The sequence below is a fragment of the Hylobates moloch genome, unplaced genomic scaffold, assembly GCF_009828535.3.
Source record: "Hylobates moloch isolate HMO894 unplaced genomic scaffold, HMol_V3 SCAFFOLD_14, whole genome shotgun sequence".
Taxonomy (NCBI): Eukaryota; Metazoa; Chordata; class Mammalia; order Primates; family Hylobatidae; genus Hylobates; species Hylobates moloch.
This window is the reverse complement of record NW_026652289.1, coordinates 65361481-65385000: the sequence shown is the minus strand read 5'-3', so window position 1 is coordinate 65385000 and position 23520 is coordinate 65361481. Positions and strand designations below refer to the sequence as shown.

The 23520-nt window shown below is 37.3% G+C and overlaps 1 protein-coding gene across 6 annotated transcripts in view; it reads left to right on the top strand.

The window, feature by feature from the left end:
• The window catches only part of USP3 (ubiquitin specific peptidase 3), a 78878-nt gene that overhangs the window by 23170 nt on the left and 32188 nt on the right, over window positions 1-23520 (top strand). Inside the window, exons 2-5 of one of the 6 annotated variants that reach the window (XM_058427999.1) lie at window positions 1300-1363; window positions 1725-1836; window positions 5660-5720; window positions 10024-10155. In XM_058427999.1, the coding sequence (XP_058283982.1) occupies window positions 1812-1836; window positions 5660-5720; window positions 10024-10155 (218 nt within the window). In that variant the 5' untranslated portion in view covers window positions 1300-1363; window positions 1725-1811. Of the gene's footprint in view, window positions 1-287; window positions 1364-1683; window positions 1837-5657; window positions 5721-6818; window positions 6935-10023; window positions 10156-23520 lie in introns of those variants that run through there. The other 5 variants (XM_058427998.1, XM_032174840.2, XM_058428000.1 and 2 more) reach the window with 5 other exon arrangements.

Genomic DNA, 23520 nt, shown 5'->3' with positions numbered 1-23520 from the left:
CATCTTTCTGAATTCTTGAGAAGAAAAAGAGCCTTCTCTCCCAATTGAAACAGCTGGTGAATAATGGATGCACTATAAATGGCTTACCTGTCAGTGCCATGTGCTTAAACTATTCTGTGTAGAGACAGTGATGAAGTTGTGTCATAAGCGGTCATATATGATGTTTTGTCCAAAAATTTAGAATTCCAGACTTGTTGGTAGGCCTCGAATATCAAATATCCTCTATTATGAGATTCTCTGTATGCATACTAACAGGATATTGAAGATCGGTGGCTATGTAGAAATAACATATTCAGTGTGGATGTGCTTTTGTTTTAAGAACTCCTTTTCTTGTGAACACAACCTGAAAAGATTCATGGAATAATTAGGCCTCTATAGGCACAGAACTCCCTGGTTTCTGCTCCAGTCTCTCTTGATAAAGGGCCATCCTGCCCTTCCTTTTGGAAGTATAGCACGGACTAAACCACTTTTGGCCTCTTAGGTCACTTAGATGCCTTTGTGTGCCTTCGGTTCTCATCTGGTTTTCAGGAGAGTTAAATGTTTAGGTGGTTTTAGGAGGAAGAGTTGAGTCTGAGACATGTTTTAGAGGCTGGGGCTCTTCCTACCTTCTCCATGGCCCAGCATATGTGATAGCTTCTACCTTCTGGAGAATGGCTCTAGCTCAGGAGAGGATGGAGCTTCTTCATCTCCTCCATGCAAAGGGGCCCTCCTGCCAACTTGAAGAGCTTGAGGCTGAGGTGAGAACAGGGACAGAGGAAGATTCTGAAGCCGTAGCTGAAGAGGAGGCAGTGAAAGGAGCCTAGTTAGTGCCAGCCTCTGGACTGAGAAGTGAGACACTGCGGTCAGTGTTGGAAGAATCCAAGTAAACTGAAGAAATTTGCTGGAGGACAGGGTATCTTGGTTTCAGGAAATTTTGCAGTCTGAGTAAAAGATGAGTTTCACTTATGAGACTCCCAGTCACGCTGCTGTGGGCAAGTGTAACAGTGTGAGAAATAAATTGCATGGCTTCCTTTTCCCTGACATCACCTTGAAGTGTAATTGGATGTATTAAAGAGCCCTTATAAATTCCCAGATTTAACTTTTTGAGCCTTCACAAGTGTCTATCCTTATCACCCTTTCTCTCATGTACCAGCATTTAAGATTAAAAAAAAAAACCACTTTGGTTTAATATTTTTATATTTTGCTGAATAGATACTATATTCAGAGCCTAAAAATATTTTTATTACTGTGTTGTTTTATTGTGTGTGTATAAGTATGTGTGTGTATATGAGTATTTCAGCTATATTATGTTTCATTTAGGGCTTTACAGACGACCCTGGAAACCTTTAATACTGTTTCCATGGGAAATGTGTTTATCCTGCAGGTAAACTTTTGAATCTCATCTATCTATAAATTGAAACTACCTTTTATAATAAGATAGTCCCCCAAAGGTGATTAAAATAAATGGTTTTAAGATTATCTGTAGTATTCTTTTATTTGTACAATTACCTGTTCTCTTCTTAACAATAATTGAGAGTTTAATTTAAAGCCAGTGTTTTTCATTCTGTTTTATATTTGTCCTGGGTACATTAAAGGTTCTTAATTTGGATGAAGCGTGTATAAACAGAGTGAATATTCCCCAAAGCAATGCCATTTATTGGCTTCAGAATCCCTCATAATACCCTATCCTCTGTATCTTTCTAGCCTTCAAATGTTTATCTGATGTGACTATATTATGCCCTCAGAGAGTACTGTATGTTGTCCAGGCTGGCCTCGAACTCTAGGCTCAAGTGATTCTTCTGCCTCAGCCTCCCAAGTAGCTGGGACTACAGATGCAATCACCACCACACTTGGCAGGTAGTAAAGTGTTTTTTTTTTTTTTTTTTTTTTTTTGAGATATATTAAAAGGCACAGTCCACAGTCACTTGTTTCCAATGATTTTGGAAGTCAATACTTTATTCCCTTTTACTTTCTCTCCTTATCCTTAAATATCTGTCTAATTGATGCACAATTCACATAACATAAAATTAACCATCTTAAAGTGAACAATTCAGTGGCGTTTAGTACATCCACAATTGTTTTACAACTACCATCTCTATCTAGTTCCAAAACATTTTCATAACCCCAAAATAAACTGTATACCAGTTAAACAGTTACTTCCCATTCTCTTGACCCCCTCAGTCTTAGAGTTTTTTGGTTTTTTAAAATGTGTTATTGAATTGAGAAATTAAAATAAAAATTGAAGCCTTGTGAGATAGTTGATATTATAAGACTAGCTTTTTTTTTTTTTTTTTTGGAGACAGAGTCTTGCTCTGTCGCCCAGGCTGGAGTGCAGTGGCGCAATCTCGGCTCACTGCAAGCTCCGCCTCCCGGGTTCACGCCATTCTCCTGCCTCAGCCTCTCCGAGTAGCTAGGACTACAGGCGCCCGCCACCACGCCCGGCTAATTTTTTGTATTTTTTAGTAGAGACGGGGTTTCACTGTGGTCTCGATCTCCTGACCTCGTGATCCGCCCGCCTCGGCCTCCCAAAGTGCTGGGATTACAAGCGTGAGCCACCGTGCCCGGCCTGTAAGACTAGCTTTATAATACCCTGTTCTAAATGCAGTAACATGAAGAAATGTGTTCATGCACCTTAAGTGGGGAAAAGGAGATCACCAAATTGTGTGTACTGTGTGTAGGTTTACAACCCTAAAGTGAGGAAGAAAGGAACACTTGGTAGGAAACATACCCAAAGCAAAGTCACAGGGATTCTGCTCTAGATTTCTTTTTCCTCATACAAAGGAGGGACAAAAATCCTCCATAATTAAAAAAATATCCTGGGTAGTTAAAAACTTGGGCCTAGGCCAGGTGCAGAGGCTCATCATACCTATAATCTGGGCACTTTGGGAGGCCGAGGCAGGGAGGATTGCTTGAGCTAAGGGATTCAAGACCAGTCTAGGCAACATAGTGAGACCCTGTCTCCACCAAAAAGAAAAACAGAAAATTAGTCAGGCGTGGTGGCAGATGCCTGTAGTCCCTGCTACTCTGGAGGCTGAGGTGGGAGGATCAATTGAGCTTGGGAGGCCAAGGTTGTAGTGAGCTGTGATCATGCCACTGCACTCCAGCCTGGGCGACAGAGTGAGACCCTTTCTCAAAACAAAACAAAAACACAACCTTGGGCCTAAATTTACTATTGTAACATAATTATTTCAGGATAATATTAACTTATAAGAGTTTTTTTCTCCCAGATTTGAGTTACAGTCATCCTTCCTTCCCTCCCTCTCTCCCTGCCTCCCTCCCTTCCTTCCCTCCCTCCTTCCCTCCCTTCCTTCCTTCCTTCATTCCTTACATCCATCTTTTTTTTCTTTTATTCTTTTTTTTTTTTTTCTGAGGCACGGTTTGCTCTGTCACCCAAACTAGAGTGCAGTAGTGCAATCATGGCTCACTGCAGCCTCACCTTCCTGGGCTCAATTGATCCTCCCACGTGGCTGAGACTGTAGGCACGTGCCACCACACCCGGCTAATTTTTGTATTTTTTGTAGAGATGGGGTTTCACCATTTTACCAAAGCTGGTCTCGAACTCCTGGACTCAAGCAATCTGCCTGCCTCGGCCTCCCAAAGTGTTGGGACTACAGGCATATACCAGTGCACCTGGCCCCAAAGTTCTTAATATTTACTAAGAGAAAAAAGCTTTACTGGAGAAACAAAATATTAATATTCATAATATCTCAGTATTCCAAATCATACCTCAAACCATGAATAGCTGTTCAAGTAAGCTGTGTACTAGTTTACTTTTTATTTTGTAAGATACATTTTATTGGGCTTTCTCTTCAAACTGTAAAAACATCATATTCTCATTGCTGTAAGGCAAACACCATAGGGGAGTACAAATAAAAAGCCAGCAGTCTCCCTCGCAATAAGTCTTCCCAAGTACCTGCCTAACAGAGTTGTTTTAGCAGTTTGGTAGGTATTCTTCCACACCTTTCTGTCATGTGGTTTACATGCACACATAACAAAATTAGACCCGGTTGAGTAAAAAATGCTTTCAGTGCCTTCAAGGATGGCCCTGATAGTGAATGTAAATATGTGAATGCACTAAGAAAAGGGAAGGCCTTTGGCAACTAGAAGGGGATTTCACCACTCAAAGCTTTCATGTTTAAAACTAAAGTTCTGTGCTGGCCAAACTGTAGAGTCCCTCAGGCAGTAATCACTGTGCTCTCCTATTCTCACCTCCTGTCCCCTTCTCTCATACAAATATGGGATGAACATAGTCAAAGATTTATTTAACTCATTAATGAGGGAACCAGTAGTAAGATGATAAAGCTGGCTCCAAGAGTATGTGGGAACGGAGTGTGTATAGACAGTGAAGAAAAAAATGTTGAAATAAAATTGCTAGGTTAGATACAAAACTGGTTAATATCCTACAGGGTAGTATAATTGTAACCTTTGGAGTCTGCTGGACAGAAATTATTTAAAAACTCCATTTACCTGTAATTTCATAGAATTTGGGTCCTAGTCAAGTAAACAGGTCAGTGGTACTATAATTAACTATCTTTGGGGGGAGCTATTAAACAGTGTTTCAGTATACATTGAAAGGGCTTACAGTTCTCCATTCACCTTATTTCCAGTTTTGGTTAATTTTTTTTTTAACAGTGAGAAAGGCCTGTTGTGATACGAGATTGGGCAAGAGAAATGTAGGTAGAGATCAGATCTTGGAAGAGATGGGTATCCTAAACTAAGAACTTTAAACTTTCTCTTCCACAAATATTTATTGAGCATCTACAGCGTGCTAGGTGGTTACTATGATCCTGTGTGGTTGTGCTGCTGTGCTCCTCCCATGCCTCTAGAAGGCTGACTAGTGGCTCCCAAGGGGTTGTGTTAGGAAGTCACCTGGGAAGCTACTTTGCACAAAATATACATGTTCTTTGTACTTCCTTCCCCACGCCAATGTAGATAACCTTGAGTAGAACATAGGTGTTTTCAAAAAGCTTTCCAGGTGATTTTGATATCCCTCCCTTTTAAATATCATTGTTACTTATATAGGACTTATTAAAAAATGAATGAGTAGACAGCAAGCAAAATTTTAATCAATATTTCATTTCCATACCTTCTTGCCTTCCCCACCACTATAATACATCAACTAAAATCATTAATGTCTTGATTACACCATCAGCAAGAATTATGTGCAGTTGTCATATATTTTATGCAACTAAGAATTACTTTGGGAAAACTAGACTTAGATTTCCTAATTGTAACCTTATGTCGTGTCTCTTAGTAAATAAACTGAAAGAATTGTCATCTGTAGTGGTATATGTCCTACATGGCAAAGACATGTGATTAAATGACTAGACTTAAAAAAATGTTTTTTAATCGGAAAATAGACTGTCGTTAACTTGTCAAGAGACTATAGCAAAAGGGAATAAGTAATAAAGGAGACAAGTGTATATGTGTTTAACGTGGTTAAGCTATTTGAGTTGAGGCAGCAATTAAAATGAGCCGCTGTTGTGGACATGCATTTAAATTCTTTTCAGTATAACTTAATTAGGCAGCCATTTTGTGTAAATGCATTCACAAAGCATGGATTTGCAACTTCAGCATTCCTACATAGCCATGGAATTTATAACTTAATCACAGGAAAATGGGGAGAAATTGGGAAATAACATGATGCAATTGGTATATTGTGTATTTTTCTTTTTATTAGTGTGCCGGTCCAACAAAAGCCCTTGGGTCTGTTTGACTTGTTCAAGTGTCCACTGTGGAAGGTAGGTGACATACTTATTACTTCACTGCCCTATTTGCTTTTTAAAATTTGTCTTTAAGCTTTATGTCAGAGTTTTATTGATTTGGATTTAGTACCATTGTTAATCATAATGCATAATTCTCTGTAGGGCTTCCTTCTCCAGTTGAATCCCTTTGTTCTGTGATACAACTGGGGAAAACATCTAGGGGAGAAAAACTCTTCATATTGATACTCAGAAGAATTAGTTTGATGACCAAGACAATCTGTTAGTAATATTCGAGTGGAAAGATGAGCTAAGGGAATTCTTGAAGTACAAGTTTACCTAATGGTTGTTTTTTAAACCTTTTATTAGGGTAAAATTTAAGCACACACAAACATAGAGATGGTATAATTGAACCCCATGTCCCATTCACCCAGCAATTATCAACACGTAGCAATCTTTTTTCACCTATTACCTACCCCATCCCCACCTCTACTGACTTTTGAATCGAATCCCAGGTATGATATCATTCTTCTGGGAAAGAAAAAAAAACCTTAAAATATTTACAGATAAACGAATTCCTTTTGAAAATGATCTCATTGTGGAGTTCATTATTAATTCCTAAGATACATCAAATGTTTCATTATTCCATTAAAATACTACTTTCTATGGACAACATCTTCTACCTCACCCCACCCCAGTTTAAACCTGAGTATTTCTTCCCAGTTCTTGGCCTCAAAATAATATTATTTAAATAGTAACTCTTCTAGCACAAACTCAAGTAAATATTGTCTGTGGTTTTTTGCCTGGTGGTAGCACATTTATTTCCACCGCTCTTCTAGCTTAGAAAATCTACTTTGAATTTACTTTAGAAGTTAATAGCTTAGCAGTAAGGAACTGAGAAATGATACTGAGTCCCATAGGCTGAAATCTATATTGTATTTATCCAGAATATTTCCCCATTGTTATTTTTAAATCCTCATTGCATGAAGAGAGCATCTTTCTTTGTTCAGTGAAGTTTTGATTTTTCACATTTTGAGTCCTGGAATTGAGTATTTTTTCCATGTGCACTTAAGAGTACCTTTGGAAAATGTTAACTGCATTTCTTAATTGTGGCTGTTGTGGTTTTGAAATCTCTAGGATTTGGGGAACCTGAAAATACTTTGTACAGATAACTTTTTTTTAAAAAAGAAGAAAAGTAGAAGCACTTAAATTCTGCAGTTGAAGAGACAGATTCCTCTCCTAGATTTTGAGAGGTGAGAATTATAATGCAATAAAATTTATGTAATTCTGTTCTCCAGAAGTCTCGTAGTGCTCTACAACCTAAATCTTGATGGTCATGTGCCAATCAAAAGACCTGGCAAACTCAAAAATTAGAGATTAATGTTCTTAAACAACAAATAGGTTTTGGAAAAATAAATGGAAAAATTTCTAGCCTCTGTAGGTGGACTGTTGCCAATTGCAAACAAGCTTAAATTTAGAAACTTGACATAGTTTTGGACAAATGTGATGAAGTAGATTAAACAGAAAATTCAGAATAGCCTGAATTTGGATCTCCATTTTACATAGCTGATTGGTTAATATTCGTTTATCATGTAATCCCAGGTGTTGATTGCCAAATTTATTGATTTTTTGGTAATTTTAGACTGCTTGTCTTTAGGGAAATCGTAAAGTGAATATTCTTCCCACTAGGAAACATAGTTTATCAATAGCATATATGGGTTATAAATTCTGCTGGTCTTCATGACCCCATCCCATTTAAGTTATTTTTCAAATTTTTGTGATTGTTATTAGAAATTTGTGACATATGTAGTGAAATTTTTCCTCTTGTGCTGTAGACCAAAATGTCTAGTTAAAATCCAAAACTAGATGAGGGGAAATATTTAATTTCCTGTTAGTTTATACAAAACTGTTAACCTCTTCGACTAATGTATTTAGGTATTAGGCAAAGCATTGCTAATCTTAATATCAGTATTCATACTTCTTAGTTTATCTCTGACATGCACTGGAACTATTTAAACATCTAGTACATTTAGAAACTACAGCGTTGTAGTTAAACGAACTATATGGACTATGTAAAGATGATGAGTTCTCAAAAATGTGCAAGTGGTAATGTGCTTATTCAGTATTATTACTGTAGCAATGAATTACTGTTTTTCATGGTTTAGTATTATAAATATATACGATAAGAATAGGTGATTAAGATGATTAAGTATTGAACCTATATGATACCTTAGAGTTTACTTTTTATTTTTATTTATTTATTTATTTATTGGACAGAGTCTCACTCTGTCACCCAGGCTGGAGTGGAGTGGGGTGATCTCGGCTCACTGCAACCTCTGCCTCCTGGGTTCAAGTGATTCTCATGCCTCAGCCTCCCAAGTAGTGGGATTACAGGCATGTGCCACCAACCATGGCTAATTTTTGTATTTTTAGTAGAGATGGGGTTTCGCCATGTTGGCCAGGCAAGTTTCAAACTCCTGACCTCAAGTGATCTGCCTGCCTTAGCCTCCCAAAGTGCTGAGATTACAGGCGTGAGCCACCGCACCCGGCCTTACGTTTTATTAAATAGCGTTTCTTGACCTTTACAGTTACATGTTATCTTGAAATATGTGCTAAATGTGCCCACCTTCTAAGCAATTGTTGTTTGGATTCTGAATGAGTAGTAGTTAAGCATAGAAAGAAGAATGCTAATAAAATGATTGCTAACATTCATTTGTTATGAACTATGGATTATGTAATCACCTAACAACCCATGAGACACAAAGTACTATTACGTCCATTTTACAAATGAGAAAACAAGTACAGAGAGGTTAAATAATTCATCCAAGCTCTCATGGCCAGGATGTGATAAAGCCTAATTTTGAACCCAGGCAGTCTAGTTTTTGAGCTTATCCTCTTAATCATTATTTGACTCTAAAATTCATTTTAGTACAGTTTTATGAACAGAGGACTCAGGTGTTTGCAAAAGTGTAAAGTACAGGGAAAAAATGGAGAAAGGACATGATCACATTCTGAGTTGAGGTTAATAGTGCCTTGAATGTGCCCAGTTTTCCTGGGTAGAGGGGCTAGGTTTGAAGTTGATCCTTCCCAGTTACCGTAACTCTCCTACTTTCTCCAAGGTAAGTGTTGTTCCTGGTGCAGTTAAGGTGCCTCATGATGAAAATGTCATCTAACTCTCTACATCTGTTTATTTTGGTACCATTTAACCAACATTTGTTTTAGCTGAGTTTTCAAGTAGGCCTTGCCTTCCGCACATTGGCTGCTTTCTAGGAACTGGGAAATGTTGCTTCTTAAGGGTCTTCACGTTGGTGGTCAGTGACAGAATTGTGCAGTCTCTAGATGAAGGTGTAGATGAATTTGGGTGTGCACCATGTGCATATGGAGCCTTATTTCAGTTTCATTGTGCCTGCTGTAATATTAAATCTGAGTTGGAATGTATTACACAATTTTTATGAACATAATCAACTTTTGATTATCTTTGTCCATGTAGAGAAATAGCAGTTTTTGTAAGCTTAAGGTGATTTATGTTTTGTTTGGATTATTTCTAAACAAACATATTTCCATATGAGACGAGCTGATTATTCAGGCATTCAAATAAAAGACTGGAAGCTATATTGGTAAGAGATGGAACATTGTCCTGTTTCTCTGACTCTCACACTTTATGTTAAGCAGCAACTTGAGCAGAGTCTATGGCCCTGTGGGAAGTGGCTGAGTAATTTACTTAACAGAGCTTGTCTTTGATAATAGCCCAAGTTGGGGGTTAGTGGTCTGAGAGAAAAAATATATATATATAGTGAAAGCAGCAGCAAAGGAGTTTATAAATAATTTCTATGGTATTGAAACCGATTTGCATAGATTATGCCTTTCCTTGCCTGGGCCTACTCTTGTATATAATTAAAAGTTGACTATAGTATTTGGTTGCAAAAAAGGAGCGTAGGCAGGTGGATCATGAGGTCAGGAGATCAAGACCATCTTAGCTAACATGATGAAACCCCATCTCTATTAAAAATACAAAAAAAAAAATTAGCTGGGTGTGGTGGTGGGTGTCTGTAGTCCCAGCTACTTGGGAGGCTGAGGCAGGAGAATGGTGTGAACCCAGGAGGTGGAGCTTGCAGTGAGCCAAGATCACGCCACTGCACTCCAGCCTGGGTGACACAGCGAGACTCCGTCTCAAAAAAAAAAAAGAGCATATTTTAAGTATTCAGTATAATAAATCACTACATGATTGACTGCTGTTACAGGATTTCTTATTTTGATTTGATTAATATTTAATTTTATCATTTCCTACTCCTTTAATTTCCAAAGCAATATTTAAAGTAAATTTTCATTTGGTTTTTGTAAGGTATGTGAATGGCCATGCAAAAAAACATTATGAAGATGCACAAGTACCCTTAACCAACCATAAGAAATCAGAAAAGCAAGATAAAGCTCAGCACACAGTATGTATGGATTGCAGTAGCTACAGTACATACTGGTAAGTTAACATTTTCTGGAAATGAGATTTCTTACTGTGTGCAAGTGTGCTCTCCTCCTCTCCCTTCCCTTAGTCTCTAAGCCAGTTATTACTGCTGTTAACCTCCTTTTAGAACTATTAGGATTCACGGAGGACTGGAGCCATTGGGAACGCCTATCTGTATTCATTCAGATTTTACTTTGCATTGTTCCTTTCAACTTCTAGGCCTCCTCTTCTCTGCCTCCTCTTCTCTCCCACCTCCTGTACTTCATCCATCCTAGCTTCAGGGAAATAGATCTATTTCTTTGTTGTTACTATAATTTCTTTTTCTTGTGTTATTTTACATTGAAGAATAATGTGATAACCCATGTTCAAAAGAACTCAACAAACCCATGTTCCTCCTGTGCCCTGTCCAGTTAACATTTTTGTCATATAATCTTAAAAATTTTAACTGCTTTGTTTAAAAAAAAATTGTTCTGACGGTCTCCCTTCTCCCAGTGCAGTTCCACGCTCCTCTTCTACTCCCCCAAAGGTGAATGTCAAGAATTTGGTACGTAGCTTTCCAGGCTGTTTTTTTCTTTTTTTTGAGACGGAGTTTGGCTCTTGCTGCCCAGGCTGGAGTGCAATGGCGCATATCGGCTCACCTCAATCTCTGCCTCCAGGGTTCAAGCAACTCTCCTGCCTCAGCCTCCAAGTAGCTGGGATTACAAGCATGTGCCACCACGCCCAGCTAATTTTGTATTTTTAGTAGAGACGGAGTTTCACCATGTTGGTCAGGTTGGTCTTGTACTCCTGACCTCGTGTGATCCGCCTGCCTCAGCCTCCCAAAGTGCTGGGATTAACAGGCATGAGCCACCGCTCCCGGTGCTATTTTTTTTTTTTTTTTTCAGTATTGTTTAAAAAGAGGTTGGCAACAGGTTCTGTTCCCTCTTTGTAATATAATATTCATGTCTATTTCATATAAATGACGAAGTAGGTATCTATTTTTGTGACTACTTAGAACTAGGTTATTTAGGTTGTGAGTGATGCTTAATGATCCATATCCATTTGGTTATGCTCAGAAAGTATAGTTTGCAGTTTTAACTTTGGTGTGAAGCAAATTTCTTTCTGTGACTAGTAAATTATGATGAACAATTCTTGTTTTAATCAGTTTTCCCTTAATTCAAATGGTTGTTGACACTAAAGGAGGGGATATAAGCCATTTAAAGGATCGCTTTGGAGATATTTTTTATTGCCAGACAGCCCTTGAATGTTACATGAAGGCATTACTGGGTAGAGATGGGGATTTAGAGAAGTCCAAATAACAATTTTAATTTACTTTCTACTGAAATGGTGTGAGAATCCTTTCCACATTGTCCTTAGTCGATAATTGTATCATAGGAAGGTGGTGCCCATCAAAAGGAAGAAGAAAGGGTCGGTGGTTTGCCAGGTCTTTTACTTTTTTTTTTTTGAAACAGAGTCTTCTCTGTCGCCCAGGCTGGAGTGCAGTGACCGATCTCGGCTCACTGCAAGCTCCGCCTCCCATGTTCAAGCCATTCTCCTGCCTCAGCCTCCTGAGTAGCTGGGACTACAGGTGCCTGCCACCACTCCCGGCTAATTTTTTTGTATTTTTAGTAGAGACAGGGTTTCACCGTGTTAGCCAGGATGGTCTCGATCTCTGGACCTCGTGACCCGCCTGCCTCGGCCTCCCAAAGGGTCTTTTACATTTTTACAGGTTCAACACCATTAAACTTTGGCTATTGAATAGACATCTTAAGGGTTATTCATTCAGATCACCACTGGTTTTAATGATCCTTTGTGTAGAAGGTGTCCACACCTGGAGAGAGAGAAGCTAGAGGTAGGTGAAGATTTCAGTAAAAATGAAAATCTTCCCAAGATTTTCACACAAAGGTTAGTGCTCAGTTTATTGTTATTTGCTGTTGTGAAACACTCCTACCAAAGTTAAGCATTAGCCAGGCAGTTAAAGCGTTTGCATTCCCCTTTCCCTCAGGTTTTTTTTTTTTCCCCTTTTCCCTCAGGAAACTTACATACTAGAGTGATGTGGCTACGTAATTTGCAGAACTGTGTGTTTCTGTGTGTTTGTATTTCTGCTTTAGACAACAGAAATTAATATAATTCTTGAAATATCTGTCTCACATTGTCATGGGTCACATCATCCTATAGTACCAGATACTGAGAACATTGATTCTTGATTTTCAGTTAGCAATGTGAGTGAATTGTTTAATGGAGGACTTTGGAAATACAATTAAATTGCTGTGTGCTATAACAACTTTGCCATTGTTTCTTGCTGTTGGTAAGATTCTGAGGAAACTAACTCTTAAAGAAAATTTTAAGAATTATCGTAATGGAGTGGAATTATATTCAAGGCCCTTTAAAAATGTAGATTATATATTTTAATATCTTTATACATTGCATTTTAGGGGCATATTTTATTAACTAGAAATGGGAATTGAATTGGTTTTATTTCGCTATAGTCTGCTAAAGTATATGTCATTTCATGGTGGAATTGGAATTAAATGGAAAATCTTGAACCTTGGGGAGTATACACTATGATGGAGTCTTCTTGGCCGATTGCCAGGCTTTTGTGTGAAGTTGTACAGAGCTGCAAGTGTGTGGACACCCAGAGCTGCTGAATTCAGGAAGGGAGCTGCAGCTGGTCACATTATCGGCTCACTTGTGGGTTTTAGAATAAAATGCTAGGGAATCATCCTGTAGCATTACACTGATGGCCTAAAAGGAATCTGTGATAGTTGTAAATTGATGAAGATGTAGTTTAAATTAACATTCCTCCCACACCTCACTGTGATGAAGAAACAAACAGATTTCCTGTTTCTGTGTGGAGTGCCCGTTAGTAATTTTACTTCAATTTATTAATTTTCCTTGTACACTAATTTCTTGTGGTTAGACTGAATGATTGATTTCAGAGGTAAAACATTGGTGCATTAGGTTTAACATGTTTGATTATAAATATCTTGACTAAAGTCAAAGCCTTTTTTGCAGTATGCTCTGTGCCCTAGAGAAGTTATAACATGCTCTGAGGCTTGCAGTTCTTCTTACCCTGCGTTCCCCTTGCCAGTAGTCCCTGCCCTGTCCTATGTTTGCAATCCTTTATGAAGTTATCACTGAACTCTTCTCTTTCCCCAGCTCCAGTTGTAGGTGAATGTAATCTTTCCTGAACTCACAGCTCTTGGAATACTTATAATTTCCTGCTGCATGTTAGTTATTTGTAAATGTCCTTGGAGACTGCAGATACCGTATCTCAGATCTTTGTATTCTTCCATAGTGTGCAGTGTCTGGTGCAGAGTAGGCGACATACGTTTGAAAGACTGAATTTTATTAACTGTCTTTCAGAAACGGGGAAGGTTACATCAAATCTATAATACTGTGTCCCCTGATCATCTTGAAGGACTAAAGAGCCACATAACATTTTTCCTGCAGACAACTTAAATCATGATATAGGTGAACTACTTCATTTCCCTCCCAAGATGGACACCCTTGTAGAGCAGTGCCCCTCCACCTTGATGTAAACAGGGGCCCAGAGAGGAAGCATGCATTAACCAGGCAGAACAATATAAATCAGGTTACTGTTCATTAAGAGAGAAAGCAGTGCGAAAAGGAATGATTCTGATTTGACACAAACCCACTTCTTAAGGAGATAAGCAGATTAACTTGAAAATGAAAGGTAAATTAAGATTTCAATAAAAATAAAAATCTTCCCAAGATTTCACACAAGAGCTAGTGTTTAGTTTACTGTTTGTTAGGTAATATTTCATTTGCTGCCATCCCAATTTCCCTCCCTTAACCAATACAAATGGAATTGTATGTGGTGTACATTATTGTGATTGAGAAGAAACAAAGATTAAAATTAGGAACTGTGGTTTTTTTATGGAAGTAGACTTTTGTAGTTAATAGATTTAAAATACTGAACCAATAATTTTTGACATCTGACATAGTCTTGTCGACTTCGATATCCTTATCAATAATAGCTGAATTTTTGAGAATGAAGAATTATGAAAGGAATATTAAAAGCATATTCCTTCAGGGCAGGTAATGTTTTAAAGCATCCTTTCAAATGAAGAAATATTGTGAAATGTGAATCAGTTGTCTAGAAAAGAGGCTTGAATTTCAGATTTTAAACACTTGTAATAAATGGCAATTTTAATTAAAATGAACATAAAGCTTTATTTGTGAGTTTAAATAGATAATGAATCATTTCCTGCAGCAGTTGTGATTACAAATTTTAAAAAAGGAAAATATTTTGTTGACTGTTCTTATAAACAATTTGGACGCAAATTTTCAATGTAAAAAATTAGACAACAGGGAGAGTTTTATTTATTTAAAAACAATATTTTGAAGTTTAAGAAGAAACTTTCTAATAGAGATAATCTTAAAACATAAAAGGCTCTTCCTTAAGATATGCTGGTACTTGTCTGCTTTTAACAAAGGATATGGGTTTGCTCTGCAGGTATTCTTCTAATTTTCCATAATTGGCTTATTTGATGGCAATACATCAGAGTTTAGTAAGAGAATTTAAAAATACTCTTGCTTCCTAAACAAATTCTTTTAGATTTCAACCTGTCTCAGTTTGAAATAGGTGAAGTCACTAGAATATCAGCTTGCTTTTTTTTTTATTACTGTCATTTATGATAAAACCAGAGGTCAAATTTGCCCGTAAATATCAAAATGTCTTAGAAGTGAATGAAAAGGAGCTTGAAAATTAATGAAGGATCTGTCATGTTTCAGGGATGTTTGTTGCATAAGAGATTGTATTTATTTATTTTTGGTCTTAGTGTTATGCATGGCTTACTGTATAAAGATAGCTTTGTAGCCAGTAAATTAAAGGACTTGTTTCTTTACTGTTGCATAAAAAATGTTTTATTTGTATGATTATTCCTCCTTGTTTCAGATGAGTGAAGAATGGTTTGCTTTGGGAATATTTTCTTAGTTCTTCAAGGACATAATGTGGAAGTCTTGACTTGAGTAACTTCAATAGCACTAACAACAGGAATTGAAAAAAACAGAATTTTAAAGCTGAGAAAGAGGTTTTTCTCTGTCTTGGGTATGACATATATGTTATTCAGTATGGTAGCAATTGAGCAATTGAATGTGGCTAGTGTGAAGAATTAAGTGTTTTTTATTTTAATTAATATTTAAATAGCCCCATGTGACTACTGGCTACTATTGGACAGTGCAGCCTCAAACTATTAAAATTTAACATTAAGTATATTAATGTTATAAACTTTCAAAACCTTAAGATAGAAATCTAACATAAACTCCAAAAAGAAAATAAGCCAATTTTACTAAATAAAATACTGTAGTTGCAAATAACTATAACTTAAAGCACATCTAACCCAGTAAGCTATCAAAAAGAAAAATTATATAATTACCAAGTAAATTTCACCTGAGTTCTATGAACATACTCATTATTAAAGGAAACCTCAGATTATTGTCCCACTGGAAGCAAAATATACATTTATAAATAGCCATTTCTCATTTTAAAAAAACTAATAACATTGAAATAAACAGAAACTTAAGCTCTTATAGTTTGCCAAAAACCAGAAAGCAAACATCATATACTAAATGATGAAATGCTAAAGCCATTTCCATTATATCAGAAACGAGACTAATACTTCCTGTCATCATTTACATGATTGTCACTATTATTAAGCATTGTTTTGGTAGTTGTAGCCATTGCAGTAAGACAGTAGACAGAAAGTCAAATAATTGGCATAAATATTGGAAACAAAAAGTTATTTCTACTTTGAAATGATACAATAGAATAGCTGGAAAGCCCAGGGGGACTCTAGTAGAAAACAGCAATGAGGATTAAACGTTAGACACTTTGGAAAGCTGATGTGTGAGAAATGTACACAAACTAATAGCTTTCTCTTTATTAGTAGTCATCAGTTGAAAATGGAAATGACCAAGCAAAAATATTCAACAGAATGACAAAACTATTGGTTACACCTAGGAATAAATGTGTTAAAGAAAGGTACAAAGTGAAGGTAATGACCCTTATGAAGAAAACTTGATATTATAATAAGTAGTCCTTTTCTCCCTCAGTTTTTGTCTTCAAAATGTTTACTTGGGACAGATCGTGGTTTACATGATGGTCCTCAAACATATTGTGAACAACATTAAAAAAAAAAAAAAAACACCTTTTACTCAATAAATAACATTTTTTGAGAAGCTGCTATGTGCTGGGGACCTAGTTTTTAGTGCAGTGGTCTCCAAAATAATATACTGGCAGTATGGGAAGAGAGTTTAGAACACTATGCCTTTTTATTTGGGAGGAGAAAAAAAACCTTTGTCACATATTTAACACCTGCTGCCAGAGGTCTGTAGATTTGATGATTGCGTGCCATGAGTTACACATAGTCTCCTAAATCAGTTTCACCTGTGGTGTCCTCGCTCTGTTTACTTTGAGCATTTTGCATTCTATATCTGCTTAGTTATATGGATTTATTCCTTCCATATAACATGTTTAGCCAAATGGACACATGTTTTAAAAGGTTTTAAATTCTGCAAGATATGACGATGATGTAAACACAAGAAAAGGGCAAATGGACACATTTTCCTACTCTGTGCTCATCAAACATATTATAAGATAAAATTGTTGGTTATCTAATAAAAACCCAGACTAATAAGATCTGATAAGTTGGACACAATGTTTAAAAATTAACATGAAGATGATAGGAAGTATGAATCTATTATATTCACTATCATTAATGTCAAACCTTTACCTTATGGTATATTGTACTTTGAGAAATTATGGCCAGGCATGGTGGCTCACACCTATAATCCTAGCACTTTGGGAGGCTGAGACAGGAGGATCCCTTGAGCCCAGGAGTTCGCGACCAGCCTGGGCAACACAGGGAGACACTGTCTTTAAAAAAAAAGGAAATTAGTATAGTAATAGTATGAAGATATTGTGAATAGCAAGACATTTAATATAGTTTATTTCATCTCTAGTCATTCTTTAAAAATTATTCTTTTTTGTAATATATAATTTAGATTTACTTATATATATAATTTATTAATACAAATATATACATAATATATATAGAGAGGGTAGTGGATACTCAGTTTTGTGGTTTATTTTTTAACTTGATTAGGAAGGTGATGAAAATAGCTTGAAGGCTTCTTTTGTAACCGAATGCAGGCCCGGATGCTCACTGCTTGTAGAGTCCAGTTAATACGAGTGAGGTCTGGTAGAAAGAAACTTTATTAAACAAAACTAGTGAAAGGGGAAGTAGCCGGATTTCAATCCAAAGTTATTATTTTGACTTTAGTAGACTAGTGTTTTATCTTTTAGAATTAGAGGGGGCAAGTAGTGCAGGGCAAAAACAGGAAGGAAACGAGTGTTTCTAAAGTTAGAATTTTTTAAAGGAAGTAAATCTACATTAAATTTTAGGACAAGAAAACGATTGAGCCATGCTGTGTGTTTTCATTTTTGGAGAATGGGGGAAGAATGTAAAGATGGAGATGACCAAATGAGGAATATTGTTTTGCCATTAAATAAGGGAATGGTGCGAAATGGAAAATACCGAGGGGTAAGAGAGTTCGTGGTATATGGGATGAAAGCTTAACTCTAAAACTAGAGCAGGTAACACTGAAGTGAAAGGGAAGATTGGGAGGGAAGGGGTAGGAGATAAGAATATCTAAGCAAGGCTGACATTATGGGGACCATCAAATACTATACTTAGTTCAGTTACAGATAGCTATGGAATTGAAAGTTTCTCAGGGAAAAGGGAAAAAGATGTACCAAAGGAAATGACCAAAGTATAGAAAAGAATGTTGTTTGAAATGAAGAGAAAAAAGATGAGTTTTTGAGACTTTATAGAAAGAAAAGTAGCAAGGTTTAGGCAAGGTTAAATACTAGAAATTAGAAATAAATCAAAATCTAAAAAGGCACATATAAAGTATAAGTGTAATGAGAAAATTGAGCAATTTCATTTTTGTTGTTTATTAGTGTCAACAGAATTTGAAATAACTTTCAAGCTCTGATTTTATTCATTGTTTACCTCCTTAATTATATCATAGAATAAGTAGCTTGTGTTTGTTATGAAAATTTACCTGCTACTTGATGTATCTTTTTTCAGTGCACAGTAGTAAAATCAGTTGTATATATCCTGTCTAACACCAGTATGCATATTATACTATACTGTACATTTAATTAGGAGTTTATTAGCTGTTGGCTTAAATAAGTTTAAAACTACTTTATGATCACATTTGGCTCAATGAATTTGGATTTGAGACTAATCTTTACATAGCCAAGATGTAATGTTACTTGTCTGTCTTAGAAGTAAAGAAAGACACCAATATTCTTCTTACCTTCCTTTTTTATATCGTATTTCCTTATCTAACATCTCTAATATGTACCCTAATACAATTTTCAAGTCTTTTGTTTTTTTAATGTTCAGTGTACTTACTTTTTCTTAAATACTTCTTTCTTTCTATTAAATACAGTCCTTATCTGACAAAAAGTCCATCAGAAGTAGAGCTTATCTTTAGGCCAGGCACGGTAGCTCACAACTGTAATCCCAGCACACTGGGAGGCTAAGGCGGGCGGATGGCTTTGAGCCCAAGAGTTCGAGACTAGCCTGAGCAACATGGCGAAAACCCATCTCTACTAAAAATACAAAAACTAGCTGGGCATGGTGGCATGTGTCTGTAGTCTCAGCTACTCGGGAGGCTGAGGTAGGAGGATGGCTTGAGCCCAGGAGATGGAGGTTGCAGTGAGCCGAGATCACACCATTGCACTCCAGCCTGGGTGACAGAGCCAGACCTTGTCTCCAAAAAAAAAAAAACAAAAAACAGTAGAGCTCATCTTTTCTTGAAGAGTCATTTAAAATCATTAAGTAAAAACTTGCTTAGGTATAAATTTTATAGACTAAAAGTTGGTCATATAATGTAGGTAGTTCCTGACTTCTGTTTATCACATGAAGTCCTATGTATATGAAGATGCTGAGCCTGGACCTCCTCTCCTTGAGGCCAGTCAGGTTATCTGAATCCTGCCTAGGCCTCTCCTGTCGGTTTCTCAGCGCCAGCAGTATATAAAGAAGAAAGGAGAAATCGAGCTTTTTCAAATACTATGGATTTCAGCTACATTTTGGGAAACATGTATTTCCACTTAGAACGTTTAACTGTGTTTTGTAATATTTATTTCAAAGCATGATATGCATTCCAGGCTTCAGAGGACCAATCTACACGTTTTTGAAACACAACCTATGAGTTATGTACTTTTTTGTACCACTTATTCTGGCATAATCTTCTTGAAGGGAAAATTAAGAAGAGTGGCTAAATTTTTTTCCTGGTGTCAGAGGTATGCATAATTCTGACTAAAAAGCTTCAATACAATTGTAGTGAATCAGGAAAAGATTTTTAGAACTTTTAAATCCATCTGTTTGCCTTTATTTTATTTTATTTTATTTTTTATGAGATGGAGTCTCGCTCTGTCACCCAGGCTGGAATGCAGTGGCCTGATCTCAGCTCACTGCAAGCTCCGCCTCCCGGGTTCACGCCATTCTCCTGCCTCAGCCTCCCGAGTAGCTGGGACTACAGGCGCCCACCACCATACCCGGCTAATTTTTTTTTTTTGGTATTTTTAGTAGAGATGGGGTTTCAACGTGTTAGCCAGGATGGTCTCGATCTCCTGACCTCGTGATCCGCCCGCCTCGTACTCCCAAAGTGCTGGGATTATAGGCGTGAGCCACCGTGTCCGGCCAATCTGTTTGCCTTTTTAAACACCAATATTAGTGGGACAACTTCCAGTTTGAAAGCTGTGTCTCATCTGAAGACTAAAGCAACCCGGTAACATTTACATTTTCATTTATTTCCCACTTTTGCTACTTACCTTCTTTTGACCTCTGACCACAGAGGAAAAAGAAATCAAACCAGGGGAATGTAAGCAGCTAGAGAGGAATGTTGCTGTGAGGCTAGTTACACAGAGGAAGGAAACTAACATTTACTAATCCTCTACCACGTGACAGGCACTCTCACCTTAGAAGTTTCGACCTGTGGAAGCAGCTGTTTTCCTTAAAGAATAGTGGTAACAACGATCATAGTAATATATACAACTTGTATAATATGAAATTCAAACAGTAGAAAAACAAAGAAAAGTTATATTCTTAAAATAAATGTCCCTCTTAGTGACTGACTATAGGAACACCTGGAATTGGCTCTTGAGAAATAGATAGTTGTAAAAAAAAAATTTTTAAACCAGTGAAAAACAAATCCAGCCAAAATAAAATTGAGTTACGGCCAGGCATAGTGGCTCAGTCTTGGAATCCCAACATTTTGGAAGGCTGAGGTGGAAGGATTGCTTGAGCTCAGGAGTTTGAGACCAGCCAGGGCAACATAGTGAGACCCTGCCACTACAAAAGTAAAAAAAAATAGCCAGGTATGGTCGCTCATGCCTGTAGTCACAGCTACTCGGTAGGCTCAGGCAGGAGGATTGCTTGAGTCCAGGAGGTCAAGGCTGCAGTGAGCTGTGATAGCATCGCTGCAGAGCAAGACCCTGTCTCAATAGAGAGAGAGAGAGAGAGAGAGAGAGGGGCATGTAGTGGCTCATGCCTGTAGGCCCAGCACTTTGGGAAGCAGAGTTAAACAATTAGCCAGGCATGGTAGCGTGCCTGCAGTCCCAACTACTTGGGAGGCTGAGGTGGGAGGATCACTTGAGCCCGGGAGACGGAGGTTGCAGTGAGCTGAGATGGGGCCACTGCAATCCAGCCTGGGTGACAGAATGAGACCCTGTCTCAAAAAAATAAATAGAGTTACAAAAAACTAAAAAAAAAAAATTTAGAGACAGGGTCTCTGTCACCCAGCTGGAGTGTAGTGATGTGATTACAGCTCACTGCAGCCTCCAACTCCTGAGTTCAAGTGATCTTCCCACCTCAGCCTCCCAAGTAGCTGGGAGGGACTACAGGTGCACACCATCATGCTTGGCTAGTTATTTATTATTTTATTTTTGCTTTTTTTTGGGGGGGGGGACAGAGTCTCACTCTGTCGCCCAGGCTGGAGTGCAGTAGCATGATCTCAGCTCACTGCAGCCTCTGCCTCCTAGGTTCAAGCGATTCTCCTGCCTCAGCTTCCTGAGTAGCTGGGATTACAGGCACACGCTACAACTCCTGGCTAATTTTTGTATTTTTTTTTAGTAGAGACAGGGTTTCACCATGTTGGTCAGGCTGATCTCGAACTCCTGACCTCAGGTGATCCACCCACCTTGGCCTCCCAAAGTGCTGGGCTTATATAGGCATGAGCCACCTTGCCGGGGGAATTTTTTATTTTTTAAGTTTCATAGAGATGAAGTCTTGCTATGTTGCCCAGGCTGGCCTAAAATTGAGTTCTTTTTTCTTTCTTTTTTTGAGACAAGAGTCTGACTTTATTGCCCAGTGGAGTGGCATGATCTCTGCTCACTGCAACCTCTGTCTCCCAGGTTCAGGCAATTCTCGTGCCTCAACCTCCTGAGTAGCTGGGATTACAGACACATGCCACCACGCCTGACTATAAAATTGAGTTCTTATAGTTCAATAAAGTTAATTTCTTGTCTCTTTATGCTAGTATTATAGAATTTTGGAGCAGGTAGTATCTTAGATTCCCTACATTAGCAGTGCCATATAAAAGAGAAATAATGCAAGTCGCATATGTAATTTAAAATATTTTAGTAGCCATATTAAAAAAGCAAAAAGAAACAGGTGAAATTACTTTTGATTGTATATTTTTTAACCCAGTATATCAGAAATACTGTGTCAACATGTAATCAATGTAAAATTATTAGAGATAGTTTGCACTTTTTATAGGAAATCCTTGAAATCCATTGTGTATTTTACAATTTTAAGTACATCTCAACTCGTGAAATTTTCATAAAAAATATTTGATCTGTATTTAGATTCATAAAAATTGCAGTTAAAAAAGTAGATTCACACTGTTTTAAACATTGTTTTCCAATAAATGAAGTACCAAACAAATAATTTTTCTCCACTATTTGTATCTGTATTGACAAAAATTACTCTTTTAAGAATAATTGATTTGACTCAGAAGAAGTGCAGCACTGTCAAAATATCCATGGAGGTTAATAAGTTCACTAACACTTGTGAAAACTTCTTATTATCAACGTCAAATTCAAAGGGGCATCATATAAATTGAAAATCAACTCTAAGTTTATCCAAATCAACAAAGTGTTTGTTGTATTTTTTTTCATAGGTCTGGCAGCCACTTTACACAGTGCTGTGCTGCTGCATGTTAATTCATGTTGAAAAATGTGTACAATCATTGACTTGTATTATAAAAAGCTTCAATTTTAACGTAAATTCTTGTACCTGTCTAGCTAGGTCATGAATAAGCTTTTTCTCTCCTTGGATCTTCAAATCTAGCTAATTGATATGCATTGTGATATAGGGGTAACAATGTAAATCACACTGAGATTTCTAAAAATCTATTCCTGGTTTACTCTTTGATTGTTGAATATTGGCAAGCATTTCTTTTGTTTCAAGAAAATCTGAATTAGAGTTAACAGAACTGTAAATCTTTGCAAAACTCTTCCTCGACTCAAGCAACCAACATTAGCTAATAATGTGGTCATTAAATTCATTGTCTTCTATTTCTTTTAACAGTTCCATAAACTAGTGATGATTTAGAGCATTTGTGCATATGTATTGAACAATTTTTGGGTCTTTTTGAGATGGAGTCTAGCTCTTTTGCCAGGCTGGAGTGCACTGGAGTGCAGTGGTGCGATCTCAGCTCACTGCAACCTCCACCTCCTGGGTTCAAGCGATTCTCCTGCCTTAGCCTCCTGAGTAGCTGGAACTACAGGCGTGTGCCACCACGCCAAGCTAATTTTTGTATTTTTAGAAGAGATAGGGTTTCACCATGTTGGCCAAAATGGTCTTGATCTCTTTACCTTGTGATCCACCTGGCTCGGCCTCCCAAAGTGCTGGGATTACGGGGATAAGCCACCATGCCCGGCCTGAACAATTTTAATAGCTGCCTCCATGATACGGTCTGCCTTAGGGCACAAATATTTGCATTGAGTTTCACATAGCAGAACAAAGTAATAAGAGAAATAAATCCAACAAATACAGATGTTTGAACACTGTCTTGCTGGAAACTGACTTTTTTATATCTAGCTGACAGTTATAGATGTAGAGAATTCAAAAATATGTACAACATAAGATCAGTTTTTAAATTTAAGGCTGCAAATAGATGAAGACATGTCTCTGTAAATTTGAAGGTCATTTGAGACAGATATACCCATAGTATTAATTGGGCATTATCTCTTCTAAAATTCAGCTAAAGCTAAAAATACTTGTAACTTTTCAAATGCTGACTTAATTGATCTTTAATATTGTTAGAAGGGCCTTTTATTCACTAACAGTTGCTTGGTGT